Source organism: Podarcis vaucheri (assembly GCF_965113315.1).
Source record: "Podarcis vaucheri genome assembly, chromosome: 16".
Lineage (NCBI taxonomy): Eukaryota > Metazoa > Chordata > Lepidosauria > Squamata > Lacertidae > Podarcis > Podarcis vaucheri.
The window spans coordinates 43564072-43590742 of NC_138754.1; the positions used below are offsets into that span (position 1 = coordinate 43564072).

Genomic DNA, 26671 nt, shown 5'->3' on the forward strand with positions numbered 1-26671 from the left:
AAAGCAATGGCCCATACAGGTGGAAGCTAACAGGCTCTTTCTGGGGACGGCTGATCTGAAGACCAACAAATCCTTGACACCTTAGGGTTTCCCTTTGCTGTGATCCTCCCTTCAGAGAATCAAGGCAATGCCAGCCAGTGACCACTTGCCCATACAGCTTCAAGTAGCTAAAACGACAGGCACCCTGCTTTAAAGCTGGCTATGGAATTCACCCTTCTGAATCCAAAATGTGTTCAGCCTGCGAATCATGCTCAGCCTGCCTCTTCTGGCCCATGCAGTATTAGCGCCATGGGAGGGGAGAAGGGGTCTCATGTGGGCATGAGAGAGAGAAAGGAGGGTGGGAGGCACAGACAGACAGGAGAGCCCTTGAAGTGCACAGATGGAAGCAGCAGGAACTGGATCACAAAAGGGACTGCAGACTGTGGCACACACCCACATCACTCAAGCAGCTTTCTAAATCTCATGTGGCCTTACCAACACATTTTTGGCATTTTCTAAGGGCCTTTCCAAATTCTCTCACACACACACTTGCCCAAATAAGGCCAGTCCATTTGTTAACCACCCAGCAACTGTTGCCTCAGGCAGTGGACTGGGAGGGGTGGCAAATGTGCACACCCTATGCCAGTCTGCCCTGCGCATGCCCACCATCTAGTGCCCCAGGAGCAAATGGACCATCAGTGCTCCCATAGGTCTTGCTGCTGGCACTGGACCACCCAGGACTTGCTCTGAGCAAGGTCCTTCTGCAGTGACATATTCTAGTGAGGTGGCCCCAGAGAGCGCTTGTGCTACTCTTAAAATTTAAGATCCCCTGGTCCCAAATGCCCCAGTCTGCCAAATTACCTAGGTTCCCCAGGATTCTTCACCAGAGCAAGGCATGGTCAGCCGGGAGGTTCTGCAGAACCTCAGACCCCCTGCTTCTTTCAAAAGCCCCTTTGCCTCAGGGGGCAAAATGTCTTGCGCTGGCCTTGCTCAAACCCTAGAGGCAGAGGGACTGGAAAAAGCCACTCAGTAGTGCCAATGCTACTTAAAAGTGATGGGAGGGACACAACTTGCGTGACATCTCTTTTTAGGGTTCCCTGGGTTAATGGCACAGGATGCGCTCCTCTGAAACACTCCTCGAAAAACTGGGGGCTCCATTAGACTCCAGCCAATGGTTGGTTGGCCTGTGCTAAATCTGCCCCAAATGATGATGGCCAGTGGATTGCAGCAAATGCTAGTTTCATTGGACAGAGACGGGGGGGGGGGACACTAATGAAACTAGCACTTTCCAGCAGCACGGTAGAGAGTGGGGCCTGCCCAGCTTTTCGGCTCTGCCACAGGGTCACAGCTTAGCCCTGCCCTGGAAGAGCCCAAAGGATTCGGCAGCCGCTCCTGCCCTCAGCTGCCTCAGCCCAGTTCCACAGGATGACAATAGGTTTTTAAAATGAAATTTAATAAATCCCTGTTTCAATTGCTTTAGCAATGCAAGCCTGTAAGGAAGCATACACTTGTCACACAACCAGGAACAACACTGAGCTCAGCCGAGACAAACTGTCCCACTCCCAAGGTGGCCGGCAGCATCAGGAGCGAGGAAGAAGGAAAAGCACCCTCTGCTTGCTCACAGGCCTTGGGTGAGAATCGGTGCCCTTGGAGGGACGCTGCCACGGAGACACACGGCTCTGTCCCCTGCTTGGGCAAGTGGCTCTGCCTGGCCCTCTGGCTGCTCCAAGAAGAGTGGGGATGAGACTCTGCGACAGAAAAGCAGACAGGCAGCAGGAATGGGGGGGGGGGAGCAGCTTGCATCCCCCCTTCCCCCTCTCCTCCTAGTTTCGCTCTCTGGAAAGAAACAGCACAGGCTGAATCCTGGACTGAGCATTACAGGTTTGGCTTGCAGGAGATGCACAAAAGCTCATCATCCATTCGGTGGCTTTAGGGTGGCAATTTCACTTTGAGGAGCATTTTAATCAGGACAGAACAAAGCATGGCGGGGGAATGTGTACAAAGTAAAACCATCTTGCCTCATCACAACATACCGAGAGACAAGGAAGGCCTCAGCTAGCCAGGCAGCCGAAATCAGTCCTCCTGTGGGTGGGCACCCATCTTTCAGGCAGACGCATCTTACAGATGGGTTAGCAGTAGGAACATACCATGGTGAGAGATGTTTTTTAAAAAATCAAGGTGAGCTTTATTTTAAATTAACCCTTTCCAGTCTCTATGCCGCTAAGCAGGTACCAACCTAGAAAAAGAGTCCGACTCGCAGGAGTGGCCCTTTAAACAAAAAAAGAAAGAAAAGAAAAGATCCTCCCCCCCCCACTTCTTCTTCAAGTCAGGGCAGCCACAAAAGTCCCAAATCTGTTAGAGATGTCCGAGTGCAGGGATCTCCACGTTGGCACCGCAGTCCGGCCCTTCGCTTCGCCCATGTCGTCCGTGCAGTGGACAGAAAGGCACTGCAAATGGCTGCCACTCTGTGTCGCGGCCGAGGACTTGCTTGAGGGGATGTCGTGGGCTGCAGAGGGTAGACAGAGAGGTTATGGTCAGCTCAGCAGCAGCAGCAGCAACAACAACAGAAATAACTCAATGCACAATGTTCTCAGGCTTCTGATGGCAGCCTCAAGCAGTTGGGATGTTCTTGGAAGAAGAAGGGAAAGGAATGTGGGAAGAGGAGGAGGAGGGGAGTCAATGACATCTATCAGGAAGGAAGGGTGGAAGGGGAGTGTGGCAGGAGTGGGAGGGAGGGAGCCAAAGGGTCCACAGGAGTTGTTCTGTTGCCCCAAGCTGTGCATCATTTGGTACAGTGCTATAGAAATTTATAGAAATCAAATAAATCAGAAGCTGCATTTATGCAGCAAGGTTCTGCTTAGCCTTTTGTCCCTAAAACTAAAGAAATCTGAATCACTTGCACTGTATCTTTAATCTCTTTATTAAAGGAAGTTACACACTTGACAATAATACCCATATCTCAAGGCAGCAAACCCTGAAGGTATCAAAATAAAAAGCAAACATTTCACAATCTGGGATTATTATGCAAAAGGCTATGCTAGCAGTGATGAATTACGGCACTTTCTGGGTGAGAGAGAAGCAGAAACACGGGTGCCCATCCACTCCCCACCCAGCCTAATCCACCACCACCCCTGCCCTGAAGACCAAATTCAGACGGTACTGGAAATGAGGGATGGGCAAATCTGCCAATTTCACTTTCTAATTTGTCCATTTCTCCATATTTTCTCATTAGTTTGCTTTTTTTAAAAAAAGTCCTCATGAAAATTCATCAGTGGATTTCTGCTAATGTTTGTATGGAATTTTACCATATGTACATTTCTGCAAAGCCATTTTCACTAATACATGCATTCCTATGCAGGCTAGCATTACTCATTTTTGTTCACATTACTTGACGAGAGAACTGCATTGCAAAATTTAGAGAAGTGTGGATGTAAAAGGATGGCTGTTTCATGTGAATTTGGTAGGTTCACCTTTATTTTAACAACATAATTTATATGCCGCTTGATTGTGCAGGGAAAACCCCTTTAAGCAGTTTATTATAATATAAATAAAATATTAAAATTCTCAGTAAAAAGAAAAGTTTTAAACAAGCATATATGAAAGCGTTTAAAATCTGCAATAGGTAAAGAAAGACAAAATGCATTTAACTACATGTCTGGATAGGCTTGACTAAACAAAAAGGTTTTAAGCAGGGTCCGAAAGAATGCAGCAAAGACACATGCCTATCAGCAGGCGGGGAGTTCTAAGGTGCAGGTGCTGCCACAGTAAAAGATTTATTGCAAGTGCAGAATGAGCATTATGTTGCATCTGTAACAGTAGCAGTTCCACAGATCAAACTTTAAATGCAAACCGATCAGATTTCTCCCTTATCCCTACCTGGAGCACATGGTCACCAGAAAGAAGCTGCCTGCATCTCAGGTTGCCTTTGAAAGCAACTGCAGGTCCTGCCCTGCCTCTATTCTCCCCTCAAGATGGGAAATCCAAAGTCTCTTGGGGCTCCAAATAATGAATGTCACCCTAAGCCACAGGCTGCACACTCACCACACAAACAATGGCAACTGCCACACCCAGAAAAACCAAACTCTGTGCCAAGGAAAGAGTAAATTTCTCTTACTTTGCATAACTTATTTTGTTTTCTCTCTACATAATTCATTCTTGCTTTATTGTCTTGCGGCGGCGGTGTGTGTGTGTGTGTGTGTCTTTGCCTCTATCCCCAAACTACTGGAAATCTCATGGAGCTGCCACCTTGGGCCAAATGGGACGTTCCCTGGTGCAGGTGGCCAATCTGCATTTCTCCCCTACCTCTCCTGGGAACTTCCAACAGCTGAATCAGACTCATGACATGATGTCGCAGAGTTCAGCATTCAGCACCCCCCCCCATCCAAATACATAGGCAGCAGTAGCCAATTAAGTGGTGCAAGGGCAGGGGAAAGCTGAACACAATGGCATCACGCTGCATGTCAGCTTCAACTAGACATTCCCAGGGGAGATGGCGAACGGATGTGAATGGTGACAGTTGCACATTATAGGTAACATCAAGTTTGGGCTTCTGGCTTCTAGAATTCCCCCAAGGACTGTGCACACAATTTCAAGCATACATTTTTAGCCATAAGGGATAGAAACTTGGAAAGGAAAAGATGAGGTTCCCAAGAAGCTATTTTTTCTATTGCTGTTTTCCCCCCAGAATCCAGCCTCTAGAATAACAAACCTGGTTCCTGTGGAGCTTAGGAACTGCCTCCCTTTATCAAAACTAAGGGCACATCCACACACCTTCTTTGTCCACTTTTTTTTTTTGCCCCACTGGTTTCCCCAGGAAAACCCAATATTTATTGCTGAATCAGAGCAAACATCAATTCAGGTTTTCCGTGGAATTGTTTTCACCACTAAAGAGTGGGCTTTTGCAGGGAAAGCACTAAGGCAAAAATAAAAGTTCCTGGACCCAGACCTGGAAAGCCTGGACCCAGGCCTAGAAATGCAGACTCTTTTGCGCGCGCGCGCACACACACACACACAGCAGTTCACACTTGTCATCACATTTAAAAAGCAGGAAAGCGCCCCCTTGAAGGCCGCTTTGCAGTTCCAGAGCTCCCTACAGCCTTGAAGAGATTAGCCAGAGCACAATGCAAGAGTTTTCTAAGCAGACACTTGGTGACAAAGTTAAATAAAAACAGGTCATTTTTCATTATTATATATTGTACCTTTTAAAATACCATACCACCCTGCCCGAGTCTCATGAGTGAGAGAAGAGTTCAAATCAGCACAAGTTGTACAGCCAAGAACACACGTGGGCCCCAACTGATCTAGTCCATTCTTCCTTTCCTTCATGGTCCTAATTGGAGCTCAGGAGATCACAAGAACATCAGACTGTGCCAAATTTGACGGCACAATCCTGTCTTGGGTTTTAAGTGAATTGGCTTGGTGGATATTTGTATGAGGGTTTCCCAGAGAACGGGAGATAGGGAGGTTAAGCCTTGGAGTCTGCTCAACACTGGCAGCTATTATTTACTATTTTCTTTTAATATTTCCATCCCACCACTCCACCAAATCTAGGCCTCTCCACTCCTTGATAGAGAAATCCACAAACTAGGGGTGCCTATTCAGACTCACTAACCAGATGGCTGAAAACGGCGGCGGCAGCAAGTTTTGCTATTAAAAAACCTTATGCCCTGATCTCACTGGGGATTGTGCAAACCTCCCATCTGATCCTCCCATGGAGCTTTTGGTCCCACATAAACACAAAACTGCCTCCATCAGTGCTGGCAGACTAGTGACAGGATCCACGCTGACTGTGCCGCTCAAGCCAAAGATCCCACCACAAATGTGGCCTCATGAAAGTCTGGCCACATCAATGGCAAAGGGGAAGGAGGTCCATCTGTCGGCCTTCTCAGTATCCTCTCTGCCTTCTTCTCCACCACAGCAAGCAGCTCTGTGGCATTTCTAAAGAGCACCTGCACTCTCCTTTTAGTGCACTGAAGGGTTCTGTGGCAGGAATGCCTGTAGCAGCAAGGAGCTGAGCAGCTGCGATGCCACACAAGGTATATCAGAGGCAAAGACGACCAGTCACGATGGCTGCGTATTACCTTCCCACAGGCCCTGAATATTAGCTGCTGGGGACTGAACCTGGGAGATGCCTACTGCACTCATATCCTGCTTGTGGGCGGGGCAGGGGTCCCCCCCCAAGAGACATCAGGGGGGCTGAGTGGGAAGCAGGACATTGGAATACATGGGCCCCCTTTGGCCTGATCCAAACAGGATTCTTCCTACGTTCTTAGGGATATTTTGACATGCTCAGTGAAGATTTCTAAAAACATGAGACTGCCAACAGCCAGCTTCTGTAAGAGAATGAAAGGTCAGCTGGGCTGGAGAAAACTCTCACAGAGGCTTAGGCAGGTGAAGACAAGCAGCATCAGCAGAGGAGGCTGAAAGGGAGGTGAGAAGACGTTCCAGGAAGCCAGAAGGCAGCCACAGAGGGGGAGCAAGGGGGAGCTCCAGGGAGGGGCCAGAACGCTGGCTGAGGATCAGGGAGACCAAGGGAAGCAGAACAATGAGGCAGGGGGCGGGAAAGCAAGGAGCCAAGGAAGTGCTGGGGCCACGGGGCTGCAAAGGAGAACGTGAGGCCAAAGACAAGCCCACAAACCCTTTCTTCTCAGGGTGGGGTCTGCCAAGGCAGAGCGGCACAGAGAAGGACGTGGGGACAAAGAGTCCAGGCACACCCTGGGCCAGGATGCTCAGTGGGGAGGGGGACGGGGGCTCTGCTTTAGCACTCGTTGTGGCAGCAGTCAAGAGGCAGTGCTGCTGCTACCAGGAGGGAAACTGGACAGGGTGCAGGAGAGAGCCAGGCCTTGCTTCTCTCTTCAGAGCACCTGCCCTCAGAAGGAGCCTCAGGCACACGCATTCTTCCGCTTCTGCAAGGAGCAGGAAGAAGCAGCACACAAGGCCACGAGTCCTCAGAAATATCACCTGCCAGCAAAGAAGGCATCTCACACATCACCACCTGCAAGGAATGTTGAATTATGAGCCTACCAGCAGCTTAATGAAGGCAACAGGAGACATGGCAGGAAGGCCAGAAGCCGTCTCTTTCTTCCGAAGCGATGGGGGGGGTGGAGGCGGCAGAAGCACAGGCGCATGCACGCACACACAACCAAGGAGCAACTGTGAGCCTGGTCAAGGTCTGGCCATCCAGCGCTGTCAACTTGCTCTCGCAGGAGGAAGAGACCTGCTTCAAGGCTCATCCCTTGCACCTCTCAGAAGGCTCTGACAAAGCCCTGCAGCTACAGGCAGTCGTCAGCTGAGCCAGAGTTGCATCCTCCCAGCCCAGCGTGGGGCTGGCCGATGGCACTCGGCCCTCTGTGGCCAGCCAACCGTGAAGCTCCTTGATTAAGGTTAAGGCTGAAGGCTCAAGCCCCATCTTCTGGGAGACTCCCCCCCTCCTCCCCCCCCCAGTCATGCGCTTTGGTTCACAAGGCCAAGCGCTCCCCAGTGGGAGTGGCTTCCAGGGCTGCTGCTGCTGCATCTCGCTATTAAAATTACTGCCTTAGGACAAGATCTTTTTCACTAAGTCTCCCCCGTGACAGTTTGACATATTGGTTTGGACACCTAACTGTGCATCTGTGCACACCACAGAATACTCAGAGGACAGAACACCGACACAAGCTACACGCTGCCTTTCACACCAACGGAGCAATCTGCTCTTGCAACTGAACAGAAAGGCTCATCCGCAAAGGGGTCACGGTCAACGCCAGGCAAAGGAGATGCGCCATGCGCACCCACCACTGTCCCACACAGCACTTTCTGAAATGACCACACCATTTTTAAAACTGGAAGCAGAAGCTTACACTCCTCTCCATTTACAACAGCAGCAGAAACTACATTCCTTCCCACAAGCTCCTTCCAAGAGGCTCTCCTTGCTCCCTCCCTGAAGGAATGGACTCAAGGCCCGAGGAGCCCAACCTTCTGCTCCTACAGCAGCCACCCAGAGGCCTCTGAGAAGCCCACAAGCAGGACAGCAGTGCAACAGCCCACCCCCCACCCCCCCCCGCATGTTCCTCAGCGACTGGTCATCAGAGGCAGACCATGACTCTTGTTTTTTTGGTTTTTTTAATAAATATTTATTAAAGTTTTCACAATATTACATGATGAAAAAGAAAAAAGAAAAAGTAGGAAATAAAAAACAGTTAAAAATAATTCCATCTTTACATCACTTATCTTTCATTTACTTGTTTCCCGGACCTCCTCATACCTCCCTTTTTTGTATTCCAGTTCAATTTATTAGTTCAGCAATTCCTTTCCCTCCTTATTATCCTGATCTTTAATCTTAATATATTATAACATTAAATTTTTACCTATTAAAAATCCAATTTTTCCATATTCTTTTAAACCATTACAGCTAGAAACCACTTAACTTCAATCCAACATCAGGGGATCGAGATATGGATACGCTCGTACCCCTTCCAATCTGCGCCCCATCCCAAGGGACGAGGGTAGGGTGAGCAAGGATTACTCACCTCTGTCACTGGTGCTGTGCAATGCCAGGTCTATAGGCAACAAAACCGCCACCCTGCGAGATTTCTTCACCTCGCAGGGGGTCGACCTGGCTTGTGTGACGGAGACCTGGGTGCGCGAAGGGGAAACAGTTACCTTACAAGAGATGGCGCCCCCGGGTTTCTCCGTCCTCCACCAGTCGCGGACTGTGGGCCGGGGGGGGGGGAGGGGTGGCATTATTAATCCGGGAAGATTGTGCTTTCAGGGCTCTACCATCCCCATCGATCCCCGGCATTGAATGTGTTGGCCTAGTGTGGGGCTCCGAGGAGAGCTTGGCTGTCTGGCTGGTGTACCGGCCACCTAGCGCACCAGCAGCCACCCTGTCAGGCCTGCTGGAGGCGGTGGCCGGCTAGGCCTTGGAGTTCCCTAACCTATTGGTACTGGGGGACTTCAACATCCATGCTGATGCCACTCCCTCCTCACAGGCTCTGGACCTGGTGTCTTCCATGGCGACACTAGGGCTCTCCCAGTTTGTTCCGGGCCCCACACATCAAGCAGGCCACACGCTGGATTTGATCTTTGGCGTCGGTATAGATGTGATCATGTCTCCTTTGATGAAGGTGCCATGGTGTCACTACGCTCTGAAAGCCAGGATTGACTTTCCACCCCCACCCTGCTTAGGTGGCAAGCCAATTTGGGCTCGCCTGCAGAGGCTGATGGACCCTGATAGATTCCACCAAGTCTTGTGGGACCTTTCTCCCCCTGGCGACTCATTGACTGAGCTTGTTGAGGGCTGGAATACCCAGCTCCTGGCAGCCATCAATGAGATCGCACCTAAGCGCCCTCTGTGACCCCGCAGAAACCGGGCTCCCTGGTTTACCGAGGAGCTCCGGAAAATGAAGCGGGACCTCAGACGGCTAGAGCGAGTATGGCGGGGTGCCCGTGACGGAGCCTCAAGAACATCTTATAGGGTTTTTATGAAAACCTACGAGATGGCGGTGAAGGCTGCTAAGAAGTCTTACTTCTCGGCCTCCATTGCATCCGCTAGCTCTCGCCCAGCCCAATTATTTAGTATAATCAGGTCTTTAAAGTCCCTTGAGGGACAGCCAAATTTAAATAACAATTTGACACTTAGCTGTGAGGCATTTGCGAGCTTTTTTGCGGAGAAGGTCTTGTTGCTCCGCCATGACCTCCCTGCCAATTTGGATACAATAAAGGAACTGGAGGCCCCTCAACTGTCCTCGGGCCCAGTATTGGACCACTTTGACCGGATATCCCCAGCCCATGTGGACAGACTCCTCCAAGCTGGAAAGCCCACCACCTGTCCTCTCGACCCGTGCCCGTCTTGGCTGATTAGAGCGTGTCCAGACGAGGTGCGGGCCCTCCTGGGGGATATCATCAATTTGTCCCTTGGCACGGGGACATTCACAGGGGAACTGAAGGAGGCAGTGGTGCGCCCGATCTTAAAGAAAACATCATTAGATCCCTTAGATCTATCCAATTACCGCCCGGTTTCGAATCTTCCGTTCCTGGGTAAGGTGATTGAGAGAGCGGTTGCTGAACAGCTTGGTGGGTTTCTGGATGAAACATCGGCTCTGGATCCATTCCAGTCCGGCTTCCGCGCTGGTCATGGGACCGAGACGGCTCTGGTCGCCCTAACAGGTGATCTTCGTAGACAGCTGGATTGAGGCAGGTTGGGGCTGCTGATTCTTCTAGATCTGTCAGCAGCTTTCGACATGGTTGATCACGAATTCCTGGACCACCGCCTTGCCGACGTGGGGATCCAGGGCACAGTGCTTCAATGGCTGTGCTCGTTTCTCTCTGGTCGGGGACAGAGGGTGGCGCTTGGGAGGGAACTGTCATCGCGTCACTCCTTGGTGTGTGGAGTGCCTCAGGGTGCGATACTCTCCCCGATGCTTTTCAACATCTTTATGCGCCCCCTCGCCCAGCTTGTTCGGTGTTTTGGGCTGGGCTGCCATCAGTATGCCGATGACACCCAACTCTATCTGTTGATGGATGGCCATCGTGACTCGGCCCCAGACACACTGACCAGATGTTTGGAAGCTGTGGCTGGATGGTTACGTGGGAGCCGGTTGAAGCTAAATCCTTCGAAGACAGAGGTCCTGTGGCTAGGACGGGGCGATATGGGATTGGGGGGGGCAACTCCCATCTCTTGCGGGGGCGCAATTAGTGCCAGCACCGTCCGTTAAGAGTTTGGGTGTAATCTTCGACACCTCCCTTTCCATGGAGGCGCAGATTGCAGCTATAACAAAGGCGGCATTTTTCCATCTCCGCCAAGCTAAGCAGTTGGCTCCTTACCTCTCTCGCCCTGACCTAGCCACTGTGATCCACACGACGGTCACCTCCAGACTGGATTATTGTAACTCGCTCTACGTGGGGCTGCCCTTGAGACTGACCCAGAAACTCCAGCAGGTGCAGAATGCTGCAGCGAGACTCCTTACGAGGTCTTCGCTGCGAGATCACATTCATCTGGTACTATACCAGCTGCACTGGCTCCCGGTGGAGTACAGGATTAGGTTTAAGGTGCTGGTTTTAACCTTTAAAGCCCTATATGGCCTAGGACCCCCGTACCTACGGGACCGCCTCTCTTGGTATGCCCCACAGAGAAACTTACGGTCTTCAAATATCTTGAAGGTCCCAGGCCACAGAGAAGTTAGGCTGGCCTCAACTAGAGCCAGGGCTTTTTCGGCTGTGACTCCGATCTGGTGGAACACTCTGTCACAAGAGACCAGGGCCCTGCGGGACTTGAAATCTTTCCGCAGGGCCTGCAAGACAGAGCTGTTCCACCAGGCCTTTGGCCAGGGCACAGCCTGACTCCCTCCCTCGGCAATCTTCGCGGAGCTCTGGCCCAGTGGTTGCCAGTGGCCTGAATTAAGTAATTTTATAATGAATGATTTTAGAGTGTTGTTTATGCTATACGTTTATACTGTTTTATTATTGTTGTTTTATTATTGTTGTTAGCTCAGGCCCGGCTTCGGCTGGGGAGGGCGGGATATAAATAAAATTTATTATTATTATTATTATTATTATTATTATTATTATTATTATTATTATTCTAACATTCCTTAATTTTGCAATATTTCTGTAAATAGTCTTTAAATTTCCTCCAATCTTATTCCACCGACTCTTCTCCCTGGTCTCGGATTCTGCCAGTCATTTCCGCCAATTCCATGTAGTCCATCACAGAGGCAGACCATGACTCTTGGAGGTGGCATACAGTCAGCGTGACTTGTAGCCATTCAAAACCATTTTGCATGGGTCATTTCCCCCTCCAGTTGTTCAGCCTCCCGCTGCCGGATGGAGATGCTTTTGCTGCACCTCTGGCCAGTGCTCAAGGAGGCACACACAGCTCCTCCTAAGTAAGTGCATGCTTCAAATCTGGGTTTCTGATCCTCCCGTATGCTCAGCATGTCTTAAGCCCACAACGAGAGACACATCTGAAACAGTAGCATCATGCCATGAGACACTTGGCTTGCCTAGGAACTGGCTGCACTCCAAAGGCCAGGAAGAAGCATTTTTATAGCCATGCCACTCACTCTGCAAAAACCACTTTTTCTAGAGAAAGCAAAAGGCTCTTTAGCAGACGCTGTGGTGATGCATAGTGGGACATTCTCCCCTGCTCCAGTCATTGAGGTATTAGCAGTCATCATCACTCACTATGGAGACGGGAGAGGGAGGGAAACCTGGGAGGGAAACCTGGGAGGGAAACCTGGGTGGGACCCCCCCCCCTCCACATGAATGCACACACTTGCATTGGGAAGGAGCCCATTTATCCTTAATGCCGCCTCCTCTGTGCCTGGCCCTTCCTGCAGCAGCTCTTGTCAGCCCTGGCAAGTGTCCTCTAATCTTCAAAGGCTCTTCCTTCACCGACAGGATGATTAATGGAGGTGCTGCCTGAGATTCTAGAGAGAGCATGTGTATCAGGCCATGTTGCAAGGATGTTTGTTTTGCTTCTCAGGCTCCAAAAGCTGGAAAGGAGCTGCTGACCCTTGGCTTTTGCCGAGAAAACCAGATACCAGCAGATAGCAGGGACCTGCTGGAAACTAAGACGCCTTGGGAGTATGTTCCTACTAAGTCGTTTTGGTTTGTATTTCCACCCAGAGTGGAAGGCTGGCCTAACAGCGGTGGGAGGGCGAACAGCGAATTTCTCCTGCTGGCACTGCTGCTGGAGACTCTGCATGGAGGAGGCAAAGGAAGGAGCAAAGGTGGGAGGCAACCTCACTGACTCCTGCTTGGCAGGGGGTTGGACTCGATGGCCCTTGTGGTCTCTTCCAACTCTGATTCTCTGATTCTCTGACTCCACCGAGGAGGACTGACAAGGTCTGGAAAGGAAGAGCCTGTGACGCTGAAGAAAGGGAGGGTGCCATGAAGACAGGCTGCATTTGCACCCAAACCAGCAGTGGCTGACCTCATCCCCATCACACACACAGGCGCCCAGGGCCAAAAAGGCACAGCTGCTGCTCTTCCATTTACCAGCCAAAGGGAAAAAGAAGAAAACCCGATACTTCCCACAGGCTTACAAGGCAGAGAAGGGCACAGAGGAAGGAGCTCTTTACTGGCTCTCGCACATCCACCTTCAGGCAGCAGTGGAAAAGCACAGGCTGTCCCTCCAGGCAGAGGCCAACATCTGCACACACAAAAGGAGGCAACAGTTCTTTCGTGCTCAACAGGCAAAGCGAAAGGAAAAGCTGTGTGTGATGATTCGTCACACTGTATGTATAGCCTTTTTGTGGCTGTGTTGGGGCCATGGCCATGGAGGAAGGGAGTTCTAGTCCTTTGCTCCCATCAGAAACGTCCCCCCAGAGAAGCTTTCTACCCAGTGCAAATAGAAGGTGCAGCGAAAGCAGTTCTGAATAGGATGACCAAGAGGGCAAAAGATGAACACAACCACCCAGCCTCCCTCGAAATCTGGCTCAGGACCTCCCCCCCCCCCACGGTTTCTTGGTCAGAGCATACACACCAGCAACCCAAGGCTCATGAATCAACGCCATGGAAAGGTGCCTGGAGCCTCTCTTGTGATGGGGCAACATTTGTCTTTCAGGCTCTGCGGCCACGTTCAGCATTTCAGAAGCAGCCACCACCCAGAGTGCACTGGGTGCCCCCAGCAGACCACACCCATTTCCTCACATTCTGGCCAATCAGCTACTCTCACACCCCATAGCAGAAATTGAAAGGAGGCACTCGTGGCCTGCAAGTATTTTGTCTAAACCAAAAACTATTCAGCACTGGTTACCTAAACAACCTCCAATTCTCAACTTTGTATCTACTGGTTTGGGACAGCATTTACGTCTGTTTAAATATCCAGCCCACCTGAAATAAGCTGCCATCTTCTTGACATTGAAGTCTTGTCCACATTTCTGCTTCTTCCGCCACTTTGCCTCAGAGGAACCTGCTGTTTACTGCTGAATCGGAACAAACGCCCATTGATTTTTCTGCAGATTGAGGTTTGTTCAGATTTAAGCAGTAAACAGCGGGTTTTCCCAGGGAAAGTGGCAGGCCAAACAAAAAGCACACATGGCCCTGTACTTTCTAGGCAGGGGACAGGCGGAAGTGTGGGTGAGCCATAAGAAGGGAAGCCCATCAAAGAGGATGGACAGCAGGAACCTCCATTCTCATGCTTGACTTTTTGCTGCCCCAACATCCCCCCATCCCAGCCACTGGAGAGCTAGTCATTGAAAACCTTCAGCAACTTTTAAGAACATCATCTTGCAGGTGGGACATTGCCCTAGCCACAGATTCGTGTACTGCAAAAGAAGAGGCTGGATGTTGCGTGACAAGCAGGGTGTGGCTAACGTCTGGTCACCACAACACCCCAAAGACGTTTTCCCATAGAAAGCTCTGCCGTGGTGCCTTTTAGGTGAAAGAGACAATTCCCTGCAGAGTAACGTGGAGTTCAAAGGCAGCTTTCAATTCAAACATGAAAAGGCCCCTCACATGGGACTCCCTTCCTAAACAGAGAGTGAAGCTTGCCAACCTGGCTTGCCTAAAGCAAAGAGACAGCCACATGATCAAGAAGAGCAGAATGGACACAGACTCCTCCAGGGGCTCCCAGTGTACTTAGCCAGTGAGATTAGCACATGCCAACTTAACAAGAGGCTATGCGGTGCAACCTGGGAAGTGTGAGGATGTTGGAGCCACCCTACTCCTTTGCTATCAGTATCTCCTCCTGATTAAAGATGGTTTCATATCTCACCAACTTATATCAGTTTGAAATTGTATTCCGCCAATTTAAAAAATATTTTAACCATAACCACCGCATTCCAAAACAAAGCCGGAGCCTCTGAACTGCACTGCCATAGGGCAACATTTTCCCTGTCATGTTTCTGTCCTATTTACTCTTTCCAATGCTTCCCCTTACCTAAATAGTGAATAGGGTACACTACTCAAGTATATCACTGACTGCTCCCGACAGCCTCTCACACTGAGAAGCAGAATATTATGGACCTTGGAGGGAAAATGAAAGTCCAGAAAACTGAATACATGGGGAGAAAGCCAGGTAATGGCAACCATTAGGAAGCACTCTGAGCAAGTGACCTCCGTTGCCTGTGACTTGGCAACCTTTAGGATGGATTACAACAATGCGTTGTATGAGGGGCTGCCTCTGAAGACTATTCAGGGACTGCAGCTGGTGCAGAATTCAGTGACAAGATTCCTAACAGGCCACATGATTGGAGTACATAACATCTGATTCTAGTTCAATTGCATCAGCTGCCAATTCATTTGTGGGTCCAACTCAAACTTCTGATTTGTATAGCTAAGGACCAACATCTTGTGGAACATCTGAGGTCATCCTCTGTGTAAAGTGACTAAGTCGACTAAATTGTCATTTTCAGAAGCCCTTCATTTTGGTAGCAATTCAGAGGCTGGCTACAAGAGGCATTGTCCTCCACCTATGAAATGCCTTCTGTAGGAATCCTGATGAAGTGGTGCCAACACAGTCATCTTTTTGGCATCAAGCAAAAGACCTTTCTCCCAGACATAGGAGTGTTCATCATTGTCAGGGCTGCTTCCAGATCCTAGCTCACAGAGGATCACGCTAGCCAGCGTTCACTTTATAAAAGTCTTTATTGAGTTACAGTTTCCATTTCCAAGCTGCAGCGTGCCGCCCTACGTCTTAGAAGCTAGACCGGGGAAGCTCCGTCTGAGTCCCCGCCTCCTGTACACCAACTTAATACCCTAGCCTTACTCCACCTTTTCCGCCTGACCGTTCTTCTCTGGGTCCCTCTGCCCCCCGTGGTCTCTTCCTTCCGGGACTCTTCTGACGCTGACCCCCGGACCCTTCTGTCTCCTTGCGGCGGGCTTTAGGACCTGGCTCCCTTTCCGGGCTGCTTACTGCGCCGCCTTCCTGTGCATTTGAACTTGGCGCGCGCGCCCAACCTTCCACTTTCCGCCTGACCGTTTCTTCGCTCCCCGATGGAGGTGTGGCCACTCCTGACTCATGTCCTCCCCCCTGCGGCGAGCCGCCGGAACTCGATACCTGGCGCCCTTCCTCTCCACTGCACTCTGTTGGGGACGCTGGCCCCGATTTCCAACTGCTGCTCTCTGAACCCCCTCTGGTCCCTTCTTCCTGGGGTGTCCCCCTAGGCTCCCCCCTTGCTCTGGCCACTGGCGCTCCTTTCTGTGAATCTTCCGATTCACTGGAAAGACTCGGAGATCTCGGGTCGTCGTCATCACTCATCTTTTCTTCGGACTCCTCCCCCTCGCTCTCTGTTTCCTCCCTTGCCCTCGCCTCTGCTCCTGAACCCCTGACAATCATCATCATCATCATCTTTTAATTTGTATACCGCCTTTCTATCTTACAATACTCAAGGCGGTTTACAAGCTGAAGAAACAAAAAATGTACAACTTATGACAATCTAATGCAATACAAAAATGTGATAATAAAACTTTAAAAAAGGCAACCTACATCAAAAAAGTAACATTCAACAATCATTAGAAAAGTGTTAAATAATAATAACACATAAAAGTTAAACAGAAATCCACTCCACAGTTACAATAAATAATTTCTAAAATATAATCAATAAAACAACGGCAAGCCACAGTGCATAAAATGATACAATACAAATTGAGAAGCAGAGACTAGAGGGTAAGGCAAGGCAGTCTGCCTGATGGAGACTCTCCCCTCACCCTTCTGAAGCAGTTGAAGGTATTGGGGGGCATTTGTTTGGTGACTGAGTTTATGGGGGTTTAGAGGGATTTGTTTTATGATTTTGAAAACCTTCTCAACTGTCTGTATGATATCAGGGCTCATCCACACTGTCTGTCTCGTCATTTTCCCCTGGAAAAACCTGCAGTTTAGCCCTGAATCTGAGCAAATAGCAATGAGGTTTTCTGCAGATTGCTGTTTGTTCCAGTTTATCACTGAAGAGCGGGTTTTCCTGGGGAAAGTGGCAGGGCAAAGGCAAAACTGCTCAGACCTGTGCCTAGAAAGCATGAGACAAGTGGAAAACCTCTCGGACTCCATGCTTTCGAGGCTCAGGACTCGCATTCATTGCGGATGAGCTCTCAGAAGTGAAGCCCATCAGAGGACAAACAGCATGTCAGATTTTAACGCTGTATTTTGCACTCTACTTCCAATTTTTTGTTAAGTCACTTTGAGACATTTATGGGAAGAGATGCCTAGATTGAAACAAATGAACAAGAAAAACTACAACTATGTAGGAAACGTCAATTTCCTCAAGCAACACGTAAGAATCAGCCCTCCACTCTGGCTGGCGCCATCCAGGCAGGGAATCTTTGCTAAGAAGAGGTTTAGAGTTGCAAGGTATCAGCCTGTGAGACTACCCTCCATGCCCCAATCATACCCTAATAACCTGGAACAGGGATCAAGGGGGCTGGCAATTCTTAATAGTTCCTAATCTGCACCCTGCTTCATTTCAGACAAGAAGTGATTCACCCTATTTTTCCTCAAGTCTTCACCTCTTAGATAGATAGATAGATAGATAGATAGATAGATAGATAGATAGATTCTTTATTGTCATTACACTAGTGCAACATTGCACAAGTGCAACGAAATTGGATGCCATCCCTTAAAAACAACAAAAGCAAAACAACAGCAACAACCAAACAAACCACCTTCCAACCACACCCACACCCACACCCATCAAACTCTCAGGTCTCACTATCGATTTACAGCATTCAAAAAGGCCACAGCTCTTGGATAGAAACTGTTTTTCAGTCTATTTGTCCTTGACTTGATGTTTCTATACCTCCTGCCAGAAGGCAGTAGTGCAAACAGACTGTATCCCGGGTGAGATGGATCCTGCAGGATGTTGTTTGCTTTCCTAAGGCAACGGGAACCGTACAGTTCTTCCAAAGGTGGGAGAGGGTGACCAATAATCCTTTGGGCTGTGGTTATGACCTTCTGGAGCACCTTCCTCTCCCTAGCTGTACAACTGGAGAACCAAGCACAAATACAGTATGTAAGTATGCTCTCTATGGAGCCTCGGTAGAAGGACACCAGCAGTCTCTCACTCAGATTGTTCTTTTTTAAAAGTCTGAGGAAATAAATTCTCTGCTGGGCCTTCTTCACCAGAGCAGTGGTATTTGCGCTCCAAGTCATGCCCTGATCCATAGTCACTCCCAAAAACCTGAATTCCGCCACCCTCTCCACCCGTTCCCCGTTGATATACAAGGGCTGAATAACCTCTTGAATAACTTTCAAATGCAACTGTAGCTGCAGCATCAGACATTGCCCCCACAAGGGACTGCTGCTGCATGAGGGCTTTAAAAAGAAACAGGCAATACGGATTCAGCCAAAGTATTGCTATTTTCTGAGTAAGGTATTTGTGTTTCCAGTTACACAAAACCATTGTGCATTTCCTACAGAAAGCATCTTTAAAATCCCTAAGTCAGTCAGGATGGTTCAAGTGAGGCTTTGCCCATCTTGTGAAAGCCATATGGTCTCATAGCATGCTTTAAGATCCCCCAAACTGTTATTTATTTTGGTCCTGGAGGTGCTCTTGAACATGATCAGAGGGGACCGGTTGGTTGAAGGAATTCAGGTCGGAGCTAAACAGTACAAACTTAAAGCTTTTGCAGATGACTTGGTTTTGACATTACAGGAGCCAGAATCTAGTACGAAAAGGGTGTTAGAATTGATTCAAGAATTTGGTCGGGTGGCGGGATTTAAATTAAATAAGCAGAAAACTAAGGTTTTGGGGAAAAAATTGACAACTTTAGAAAAAGAAAGGTTTCAGAAGGAGACAGACTTAAATGTGGTTAAAAAGGTGAAATATCTAGGGGTTAACATGACGGCTAAAAATTTGAATTTATTCAAAGATAACTATGAAAAACATTGGTCAGAAATCAAAAAGGACTTAGAAATTTGGTCAAATGGGCTGTACAAAGAGGGTCAATGGAGATTTATCCCAGCATCTGCTAACACCCCTGGGACAAAGGTGCAACATCAGCTCCTGTGTCTCGGGATCCACTAAGGGCTTGTCCACACTTACACTTTTGCTCTGCTCTTTCCAGGCACAGGTCCGTGCTTTAAAGCTCCATGTCCAAGTGGTGGGCTTTTTTCACTCTGGAGCTTTACCCATGAAAACCTGCTCTTAGCACTCAGTTAGAGCAAACGTCCATTTCGGTTTTCCACAGAATGCTTTTTGCTCCGACTGAGCTTTAAAGTGCATAGGAAAGGTGCATAAGCCCAAAGCTACAAGGCTACCTAGATGGTCACACCCTGGGGTCTTTCAAGTCCAATGTGGAGATGCAGCAAAACTTTGATCCCAGTTACTGTGCAAACCAAGAGAGTGCAGCGCAAGGCGAAGCCTGTCCTTCACTCGCGCTCAGCAGCTTGCCGTTCTTTAGTAAGCAGCAGTGCTGGAAAGAGTTAATCTTCCCCAGAGAGAACGCCCTGTTTCTGCACTATGCAAGGCTGTGGCTGAAGCTGACCTGCCTGTCTGCAGCTTGACCCCTGACATTTCCACTCGTCTCTCATTGGCACACACAAGCTGCCCAAGGCCACGCGAACAGGCTGGGCAGACAGGAGGAGGCAGGCACAGCCAGGGCTCCATTTCCCAACAGCTCAGATGCAAAAGCAATATCATCAGGGTCTGGCTGCTGCAGCTGTGCGAGGTCTATCTGTTAACCGCAAAACCTGTAACTGGAGGCCCAAATTTCCACACTCTTGGAAGGCCAACCACATCTTCCTCTGCACAATTATCAGTGGGAAAAGATCTGCTCAGAAATGTCTCTATAAGCGACAGACAAATTTACAAAGAGATACCAAACGCTCAAATTATTTTCTGATTTAATGACGTAAATCTACACAGCAACATTAAGACGCAGTCCCCTCAGAAAAATATGCAGAACTGGCATTATCCTTCCTCAGTCACATTTTGCTATTTTGAAACAGAAATGCCCCAAACACGGCTCCAAGGTTCCTGTTCCAGGCTGGCTGAAGCCCTGGACTGGACCCATGGTCTTAAGGGCTAGGGGTTGTTGTTTAGTCGTGTCCGACTCTTCGTGACCCCATGGACCAGAGCACGCCAGGCACTCCTGTCTTCCACTGCCTCCCGCAGTTTGGTCAGGGCTAGGGATAGACCCCCCCCCCTTATTTACTTTTACTATCTTGCATACGTTACCCAGCAGTCTCTCCATCCACGGGGCTCCTGCCGCTTTCCCGAGGACCCATTCTCTGTGGCTCTAAAGCAAAGCTCGGGCCTGTCTTCCTTCCCACGGCCAGAGGACATTTAAGACGGGTCAACCAAGTCACAAACAGGTGTGTGGCCTGAACGCTTCATCCCTTCCCAGCAGCTCACTCCTTGCCCTCTATGCAGAGGCGCCTGCCAAAAATAGCTAGACGAAGACAGATGCACGTGGGTCAATGTGATATACCAGGAAGAAGCAAGCAGAGGGGGCTCAAAGGTTTGGAGGCTGTCACTAAACACGTCCTTTTCACAAAGGCCCTAAAAAGACCAGGAGGTTGCTGTGTCACAAGAACATCCTCTTTTGAGAGCCTAACGGGGCAGAAACAGGTGTGTGCCACTGAATGTCCCAGGCACCTGAACTGTGGCCCCTGCTCCTCTATTAGCTAAGCAACAGAGATGAAACTGGGCTGTGGAGCGGCACAAATTGCGTAGCAGCAAATGAGTTGAGCTGCTGCTGGCTGCGCACACAAGATACATTTAAATAAAACACATCTAATGCACATGGCTTTCCTCAAAGAATCCCAGGAACAGTAGTTTATTAAGGATGCTGGGAAGTGAAGATCTGTGAGAGGAAACTACAGTTTCCAGGATTCTCTGGGAGCGGTGTGCTTTTTATCCATTTTAAAATTATGGTGTGTCTACAGCTTCAGTCAAAAGCAAATTGTGAGAAACCAATCCAAAAGGAGGGGCCTGAGAGAAGAGACATAACACTGAACAAATCAGTGTCTGTGAGGAACCTTTTGTGCCAACATCAACTACACCTGCATCCAGCACTATTGGGCTGGCTACTTCTTAACTATCCTGCCACAATTCACAATATCAACGGCTGAAAAAGAGGAGAAGTCGTCCCTGGATTTTAATGGTTCTTTCAATGCATATGCATGGGTGAAATGAAAATTCAATTTGTGCAAATACAGATTGAGGGAGTGGTGCCTATTCCAGATCAATGTAGAGCAGAAGGATGTGTGGGGAATGGAATAGAATAGAAACTGTTTGTGAGGTGCCACCACCCAGTGCCCAGCACTGACCCCCCACCTCCTGCAGCTGCCACCAGAGCAGCTTCTAAAGAACATATTGTTTTAATAATTTTATATAAACTGTTCTCTGAGGTCTGACTGGAAAGTGGAATATGAACACCTTATCAATAAATATAGCCTATTTCTCACCAGTCAGCTCGAATCCTTGGAAGCCCTTGTTTGTTACTGTGCCATCGCACAATGAAATCAGGGACGTATCTAAACTAAGAAAGCTAAAAGAAAGAAGCTAGACTTCAACAATATAAGGTGCATAAGGTGCCGTAGGATCTGGAACTACTGTAACAGGAAGGAGGATTCTTAGACAAAAGCTACCCTCAGCGCAACCTGGGAAGAGAACTGGTGACTGGTGAGAAATAGGCAATATTTATTGATAAAGTGTTCATATTCCACTTTCCAGCCAGACTTCAGAGAACAGTTTATATAAAAGTATTAATGCCATGAGAGTTTTGAGAACGGTTTGGGGCTGGACGTACCATTGCCGGTGGAAACCTCCCTCTTCAGGCATGCACATCCATCAATAGGCACGCCTAAAGTTGCTCTTTTGGATCCTAGCCACAGTGTGTACGTCAGTCTATATTATATAAGTTGCAAGAAATATTATTTTATTTTATTTTCGCACCTTATTACTGGGATGCCTTGTGTAAGACGTCAACAGTATGAACTCTATCCAGAAAACAGGAAGGTTAAAAACTGAGTTGGCTAGGTATGCAAATTATGTGGATGTGCAATAAATAAATGAAGCATATTCAGCTATGCGATGAAGATATTCATTATAAATCATTAAAATCACAAATAAAATAAGCAAAACTGCAGAACCAAAATTCCTGCTTTCATTATTAATACTTTCATATGTAAATTTTATTTTTATTTTTACGATTACCTGATCTGCAGTTTTCAATTAATAAAAACAAGTCCTTATTGGGTGTGGAACAAAAATACATTTCACTGGCTACAAGACAAGACTTAAGAATGTTCCTCCACTCTGACAAGCTCTGTAGTTGGAAAAGGGCTAGTTTCTGATTTAGTCTATGTCAAAAAGCATTTGCCACTGGGCATAAAAGCAAACAGAAGACACTGGGGAAAGTATTAATTAATTAAATTATATCCCTACTTCCCAGGTTCAGCTGCTCATCTACTGTTTGGCCAACTTTTGTCAATTATTTTTGTAAATGGCTCCTCTGTCGTCAGGGCAACATCTTTTGTTCTCTAAACCAAGCAAAATCGGGGACTTTACGGATAAACTGTTGTCCACTGAAATAATTTAAAGCTTAATGAAGTAGCCCTCAACCCCACTATGCACATACTTAAGTTGCTGGGAACTGATCTGATTTTTGTTCAAGCTTGAACAAAATGTGTGCCCATCTCTGCTTCAGGGTAAAACACAGTGGAGAACTCACACAATGGGAGTTAGAAATGCTGAAGAACACCTCTGCACAAGAGCACATTCAAATGAGCACACAATGATGTGACTTGCGAGCACTATCAGAAACATAGGAGGCTAGGGAGGTTTATTTATTAATGATAAACACAGACACATTAAAGTCAAAATTTGATATTTTTTTGTGCCAGGAGGTGCTTGTTTGAGTCCTTTGCATTTGCTTACTGTAAGCCAAATAGGTTTCTTATCTTACAAACACGGACGTCAGTAGAAGAAGGGCCATTACACAAAGCAGAGAACTGTTCCTTCCAATCTTACAGGAAAGCTACGGAACAGAAGAATCTATATTCATCTCTACAAAAGCCAGCTAATAACCCAAGATGGCATGACACCAGAGTCAACAACACTGGTGCACTATGCTGAGGTGTCCGAAAATACCCACACCCAGACTCACTGGTGAGAGTGAGCCATAACCAAACACCAGGGGGATTTAGGGGAGAAGAACTTGGGACATGGACCTGATGTTTTCAAACCTCAGCCACCTACTGGCTCCCTGACCTATCTCAAGTGAGTCAAGCACTCTCGGCCTCTGCACCTGGAACATTCAGTCTTATGAATGGATGTCTTGTAGTTAAGCACAGGAACAGGCAACATAAAGCACTCCGTGTAAAAATTCTATATAAACCAGCTACCACCAGCATCCACCAGCCAATGCTCACCTGCTAAGCAGATTTTTAGAGCTGAGCCTCCTTGCAGAAATACTGTGTCCATATTCTACACTAAAAGCCTTGAGACAAAACAAATCTTTTCAGCCTGAGGAACATGACACAACAAAAGCACTTCTCCAGGGTCAGATAAGCCTCTTGGCAAAAGGACCCAGCAGTAGAAGAGTCTCCTTATGATATTTGGCAGGATTTGTAGAGTAAAAAGCTCCAGGCATGGATTGATTAATTTATTCATTCAGCAATGGCAAATTCAAAAGTGAATTTTAAATTCAATGTTATACAGACATGCTCCCAGCAAAAGGGGCCTGGTGTTTATGGCACTCTCATATGTATGTTTAAAAACAACAATATATCAACTCAAGCAAAGAGCTGTGAATCTGGGCCAATTTATCTATACTGTGCAATCAATAAAGTGCCACCTTCATCATGTGAAAAGGATCTAGGAGTCTTGGTTGACCACAAACTTGACATGAGCCAACAATGTGACGCGGCAGCTAAAAAGCCAATGCAATTCTGGGCTGCATCAATAGGAGTATAGCATCTAGATCAAGGGAAGTAATAGTGCCACTGTATTCTGCTCTGGTCAGACCACACCAGGAGTACTGTGTCCAGTTCTGGGCACCACAATTCAAGAAGGACACTGACAAACTGGAACGTGTCCAGAGGAGGGCAACCAAAATGGTCAAAGGCCTGGAAACGATGCCTTATGAGGAACGGCTAAGGGAGCTGGGCATGTTTAGCCTGCAGAAGAGGAGGTTAAGGGGTGATATGATAGCCATGTTCAAATATATAAAAGGATGTCACATAGAGGAGGGAGAAAGGTTGTTTGCTGCTGCTCCAGAGAAGTGGACACGGAGCAATGGATCCAAACTACAAGAAAGAAGATTCCACCTAAACATTAGGAAGAACTTCCTGACAGTAAGAGCTGTTCGACAGTGGAATTTGCTGCCAAGGAGTGTGGTGGAGTCTCCTCCTTTGGAGGTCTTTAAGCAGAGGCTTGACAACCATATGTCAGGAGTGCTCTGATGGTGTTTCCTGCTTGGCAGGGGGTTGGACTCGATGGCCCTTGTGGTCTATTCCAACTCTATGATTCTATGATTCTATGTACTTACAAAATCTCTTGTATTCAGCTATAGCTTTAACTTGGTTGGTATAAGAGATTTGCTGTGAATCCCCCAAGAGGTGGGATGCTCAAGTACAGTACTCTAGATTAACCAGATGTTGGGCTATTCCCCACATTTTGCTGAGCAGGTTAGGAGAGAACATAAAACAGTCAACTCACTGATAACCTTTTCTACTAATTCTCACACAAGTGACTGCATACCACTTCAGACCTGCCTGCTCTCCAAATGGGACTAGAGATAGCAATAATACAACTTGAAAGCATATTTATTTAGGAAGAATGTGAAATTAGTTCCTAGAGCCAGGAAGCAAGAGTTACGTTCCCCCTATTTATACTTCGAAAAAAATAAGGCTGTAACAGGTGCTTTGTGGACCACGCCTGACAGCAGAAACAGTGTTAAATATTTGGGAAAATAGCCCATGACATCTATTTCAGCAGAAGCATCACATAAAGTGTATATAAGCAAAGCATTGGAAGCTGGTGCAAAGGGAGATGAGGACAAATCAAAGGCTAACTATATGTTGCATTTCAGCCACGACTCACATTAAGGAAGTAGGAAAATGGGCATTTTGAACTTTGCAAAAGAACTTTCCCCCAAAGACTGTTTAGGAACAAGTAAATGGCAGGAAAGCCAATAGCCATGCACTCCCCCACTCCCCGCAGTCACTTACAAAATAAGAAATAACAAGCCCACAGAAACCAAGGCTCGTACTTCTGCACATAACACAGTGTTTGCCCATAACCACCTCACACAAAAGAAAGGCTTTCCACAACAATCTGTTTATAGACAGTGATCATACATTTGCTACTCAGGTTCCAAATATGCATTTCCAAGATTCAGGAAACGCTTCTGTCTGGAGGATATAAAGATTTCCAGGGTTCAAAACTGCAATATAACTGCTGCGGGGAAAATGCAGCTCTTTGAACACATAGAAAGCGGTCTTATACTGAAATGGACCAGAGTCCATTCTATTGCAGCACCCTATAGATTCTGACTGGCAGCAGCTCTGCAGAGTCTCAGGCTAAGAGGCCTCCTGGTCCTTTTCAAAGATGCTGGTGACTGGATCTGCAGCTGGCTCCGGCCTTTCCCCACATAAGAGGGGAATCTTGCAATCTGAAAAGCTGCATTGACTATGGGTGGTTGGGCAAATGTCACAAGGAGTCCCTGGTGGGTTGAGTCAAACTCATCAGCATTTAGTGCATTTTTTTCTAATTCATTTTTGTATGTTATTTTCACTAATATAGGCATTTTATGCCCACTTTACCCTAGCATATGCATTTTTGTACACATCACTTGGAGTACTGCACCACAAAATTTGAAGAAGTGTGGAATTTTGAAGGGTGGCTTATGTTTCTGTTTGTGTCTTGTTTGGGAAAGTGCAAATTACATAGAAGCACCTTGAAATGTGAAGTGGTTCAAATTTCTCCCCTGTTTCTACCTCCCACTCTTGGAAATAACGGACTCCTGACACTAAGCACCCTTACAAGGATTTAAAAACACACCCATGTAATCAGGGCCATAGCATTTCAGGAGCCAGTCTGAAATTTGGAAGATATGTAGTTCAAGAGACACTGGGGAGAAGCAGGGAGTCTTTGCAGCTTTCCTCTCCCTCACCACAGTCCTCCTGTGAGGCCTTCTCATTTCTCATTTCACCATACCAACAAAAAACAAGCCCACAATAATACGAATGGCAACAAGGCTCTTTTTTCCTTCTTCCTTCCCTTGGAGAAGCAGGACTACAGGCTCCCATGCAAAAATGCCCGAACAGGAATGCTACCTTCTGAGGGCTTGGCCTGGGCGCCTCCACCTTCAGAGGTTAGGTGGGTAGCAGACAGAGAAAGGTCCTTTTCCAGGCTGAGGAGACCTCCTTGGTGGAAGGCTCTGAGCAGGGGGACTGGCAGGTGCTGCTGTATATTAGACCCTCCTGCTGAAGACTTTGGTTTTTCGTTTAATTATCCAACACTTCTATTATTTGTATGGGATTGTCCTTGCTGCTTTTGCTCTGGTGTTCTGCTCTTTCACTGTATTCACTGTATTTACTGCATTTTATTTATTTTTTAAATCAAATGTGTGTTTTTCGGGGGGGGGGGTATTTGCTTTTAAATGCCAGCTGCAAATTGCTGTGCAAGTTGTCAAACTGAAGGGCAGAGTATTAAAGATTTTAAATAAATGAATAATGCTCTCCTCCCCATGACCCATCCTCTGGAAAAGGGCTAAACGGAGGCCATGCAAGTTAGTGCCAGAAGCAAATTCTTGTTTTCACACACGGGCC

At 47.7% G+C, this 26671-nt stretch overlaps 1 protein-coding gene and 1 long non-coding RNA gene across 2 annotated transcripts in view; one reads left to right on the forward strand and one right to left on the reverse strand.

Annotated features, from left to right (window-relative positions):
• Window positions 1-799: 799 nt before the first annotated feature.
• Window positions 800-2278, forward strand: LOC309521385. Its single transcript, XR_014214634.1, has 2 exons — window positions 800-1995; window positions 2028-2278. It is a non-coding gene; the product is annotated as an uncharacterized lncRNA (long non-coding RNA).
• Window positions 2141-26671, reverse strand: part of MN1 (MN1 proto-oncogene, transcriptional regulator) — a 40331-nt gene continuing 15800 nt past the window's right edge. Inside the window, exon 2 of the mRNA XM_082203771.1 lies at window positions 2141-2485. Within this exon, the coding sequence (XP_082059897.1) occupies window positions 2301-2485 (185 nt within the window). The 3' untranslated portion in view covers window positions 2141-2300. The remainder of the gene's footprint in view (window positions 2486-26671) is intronic.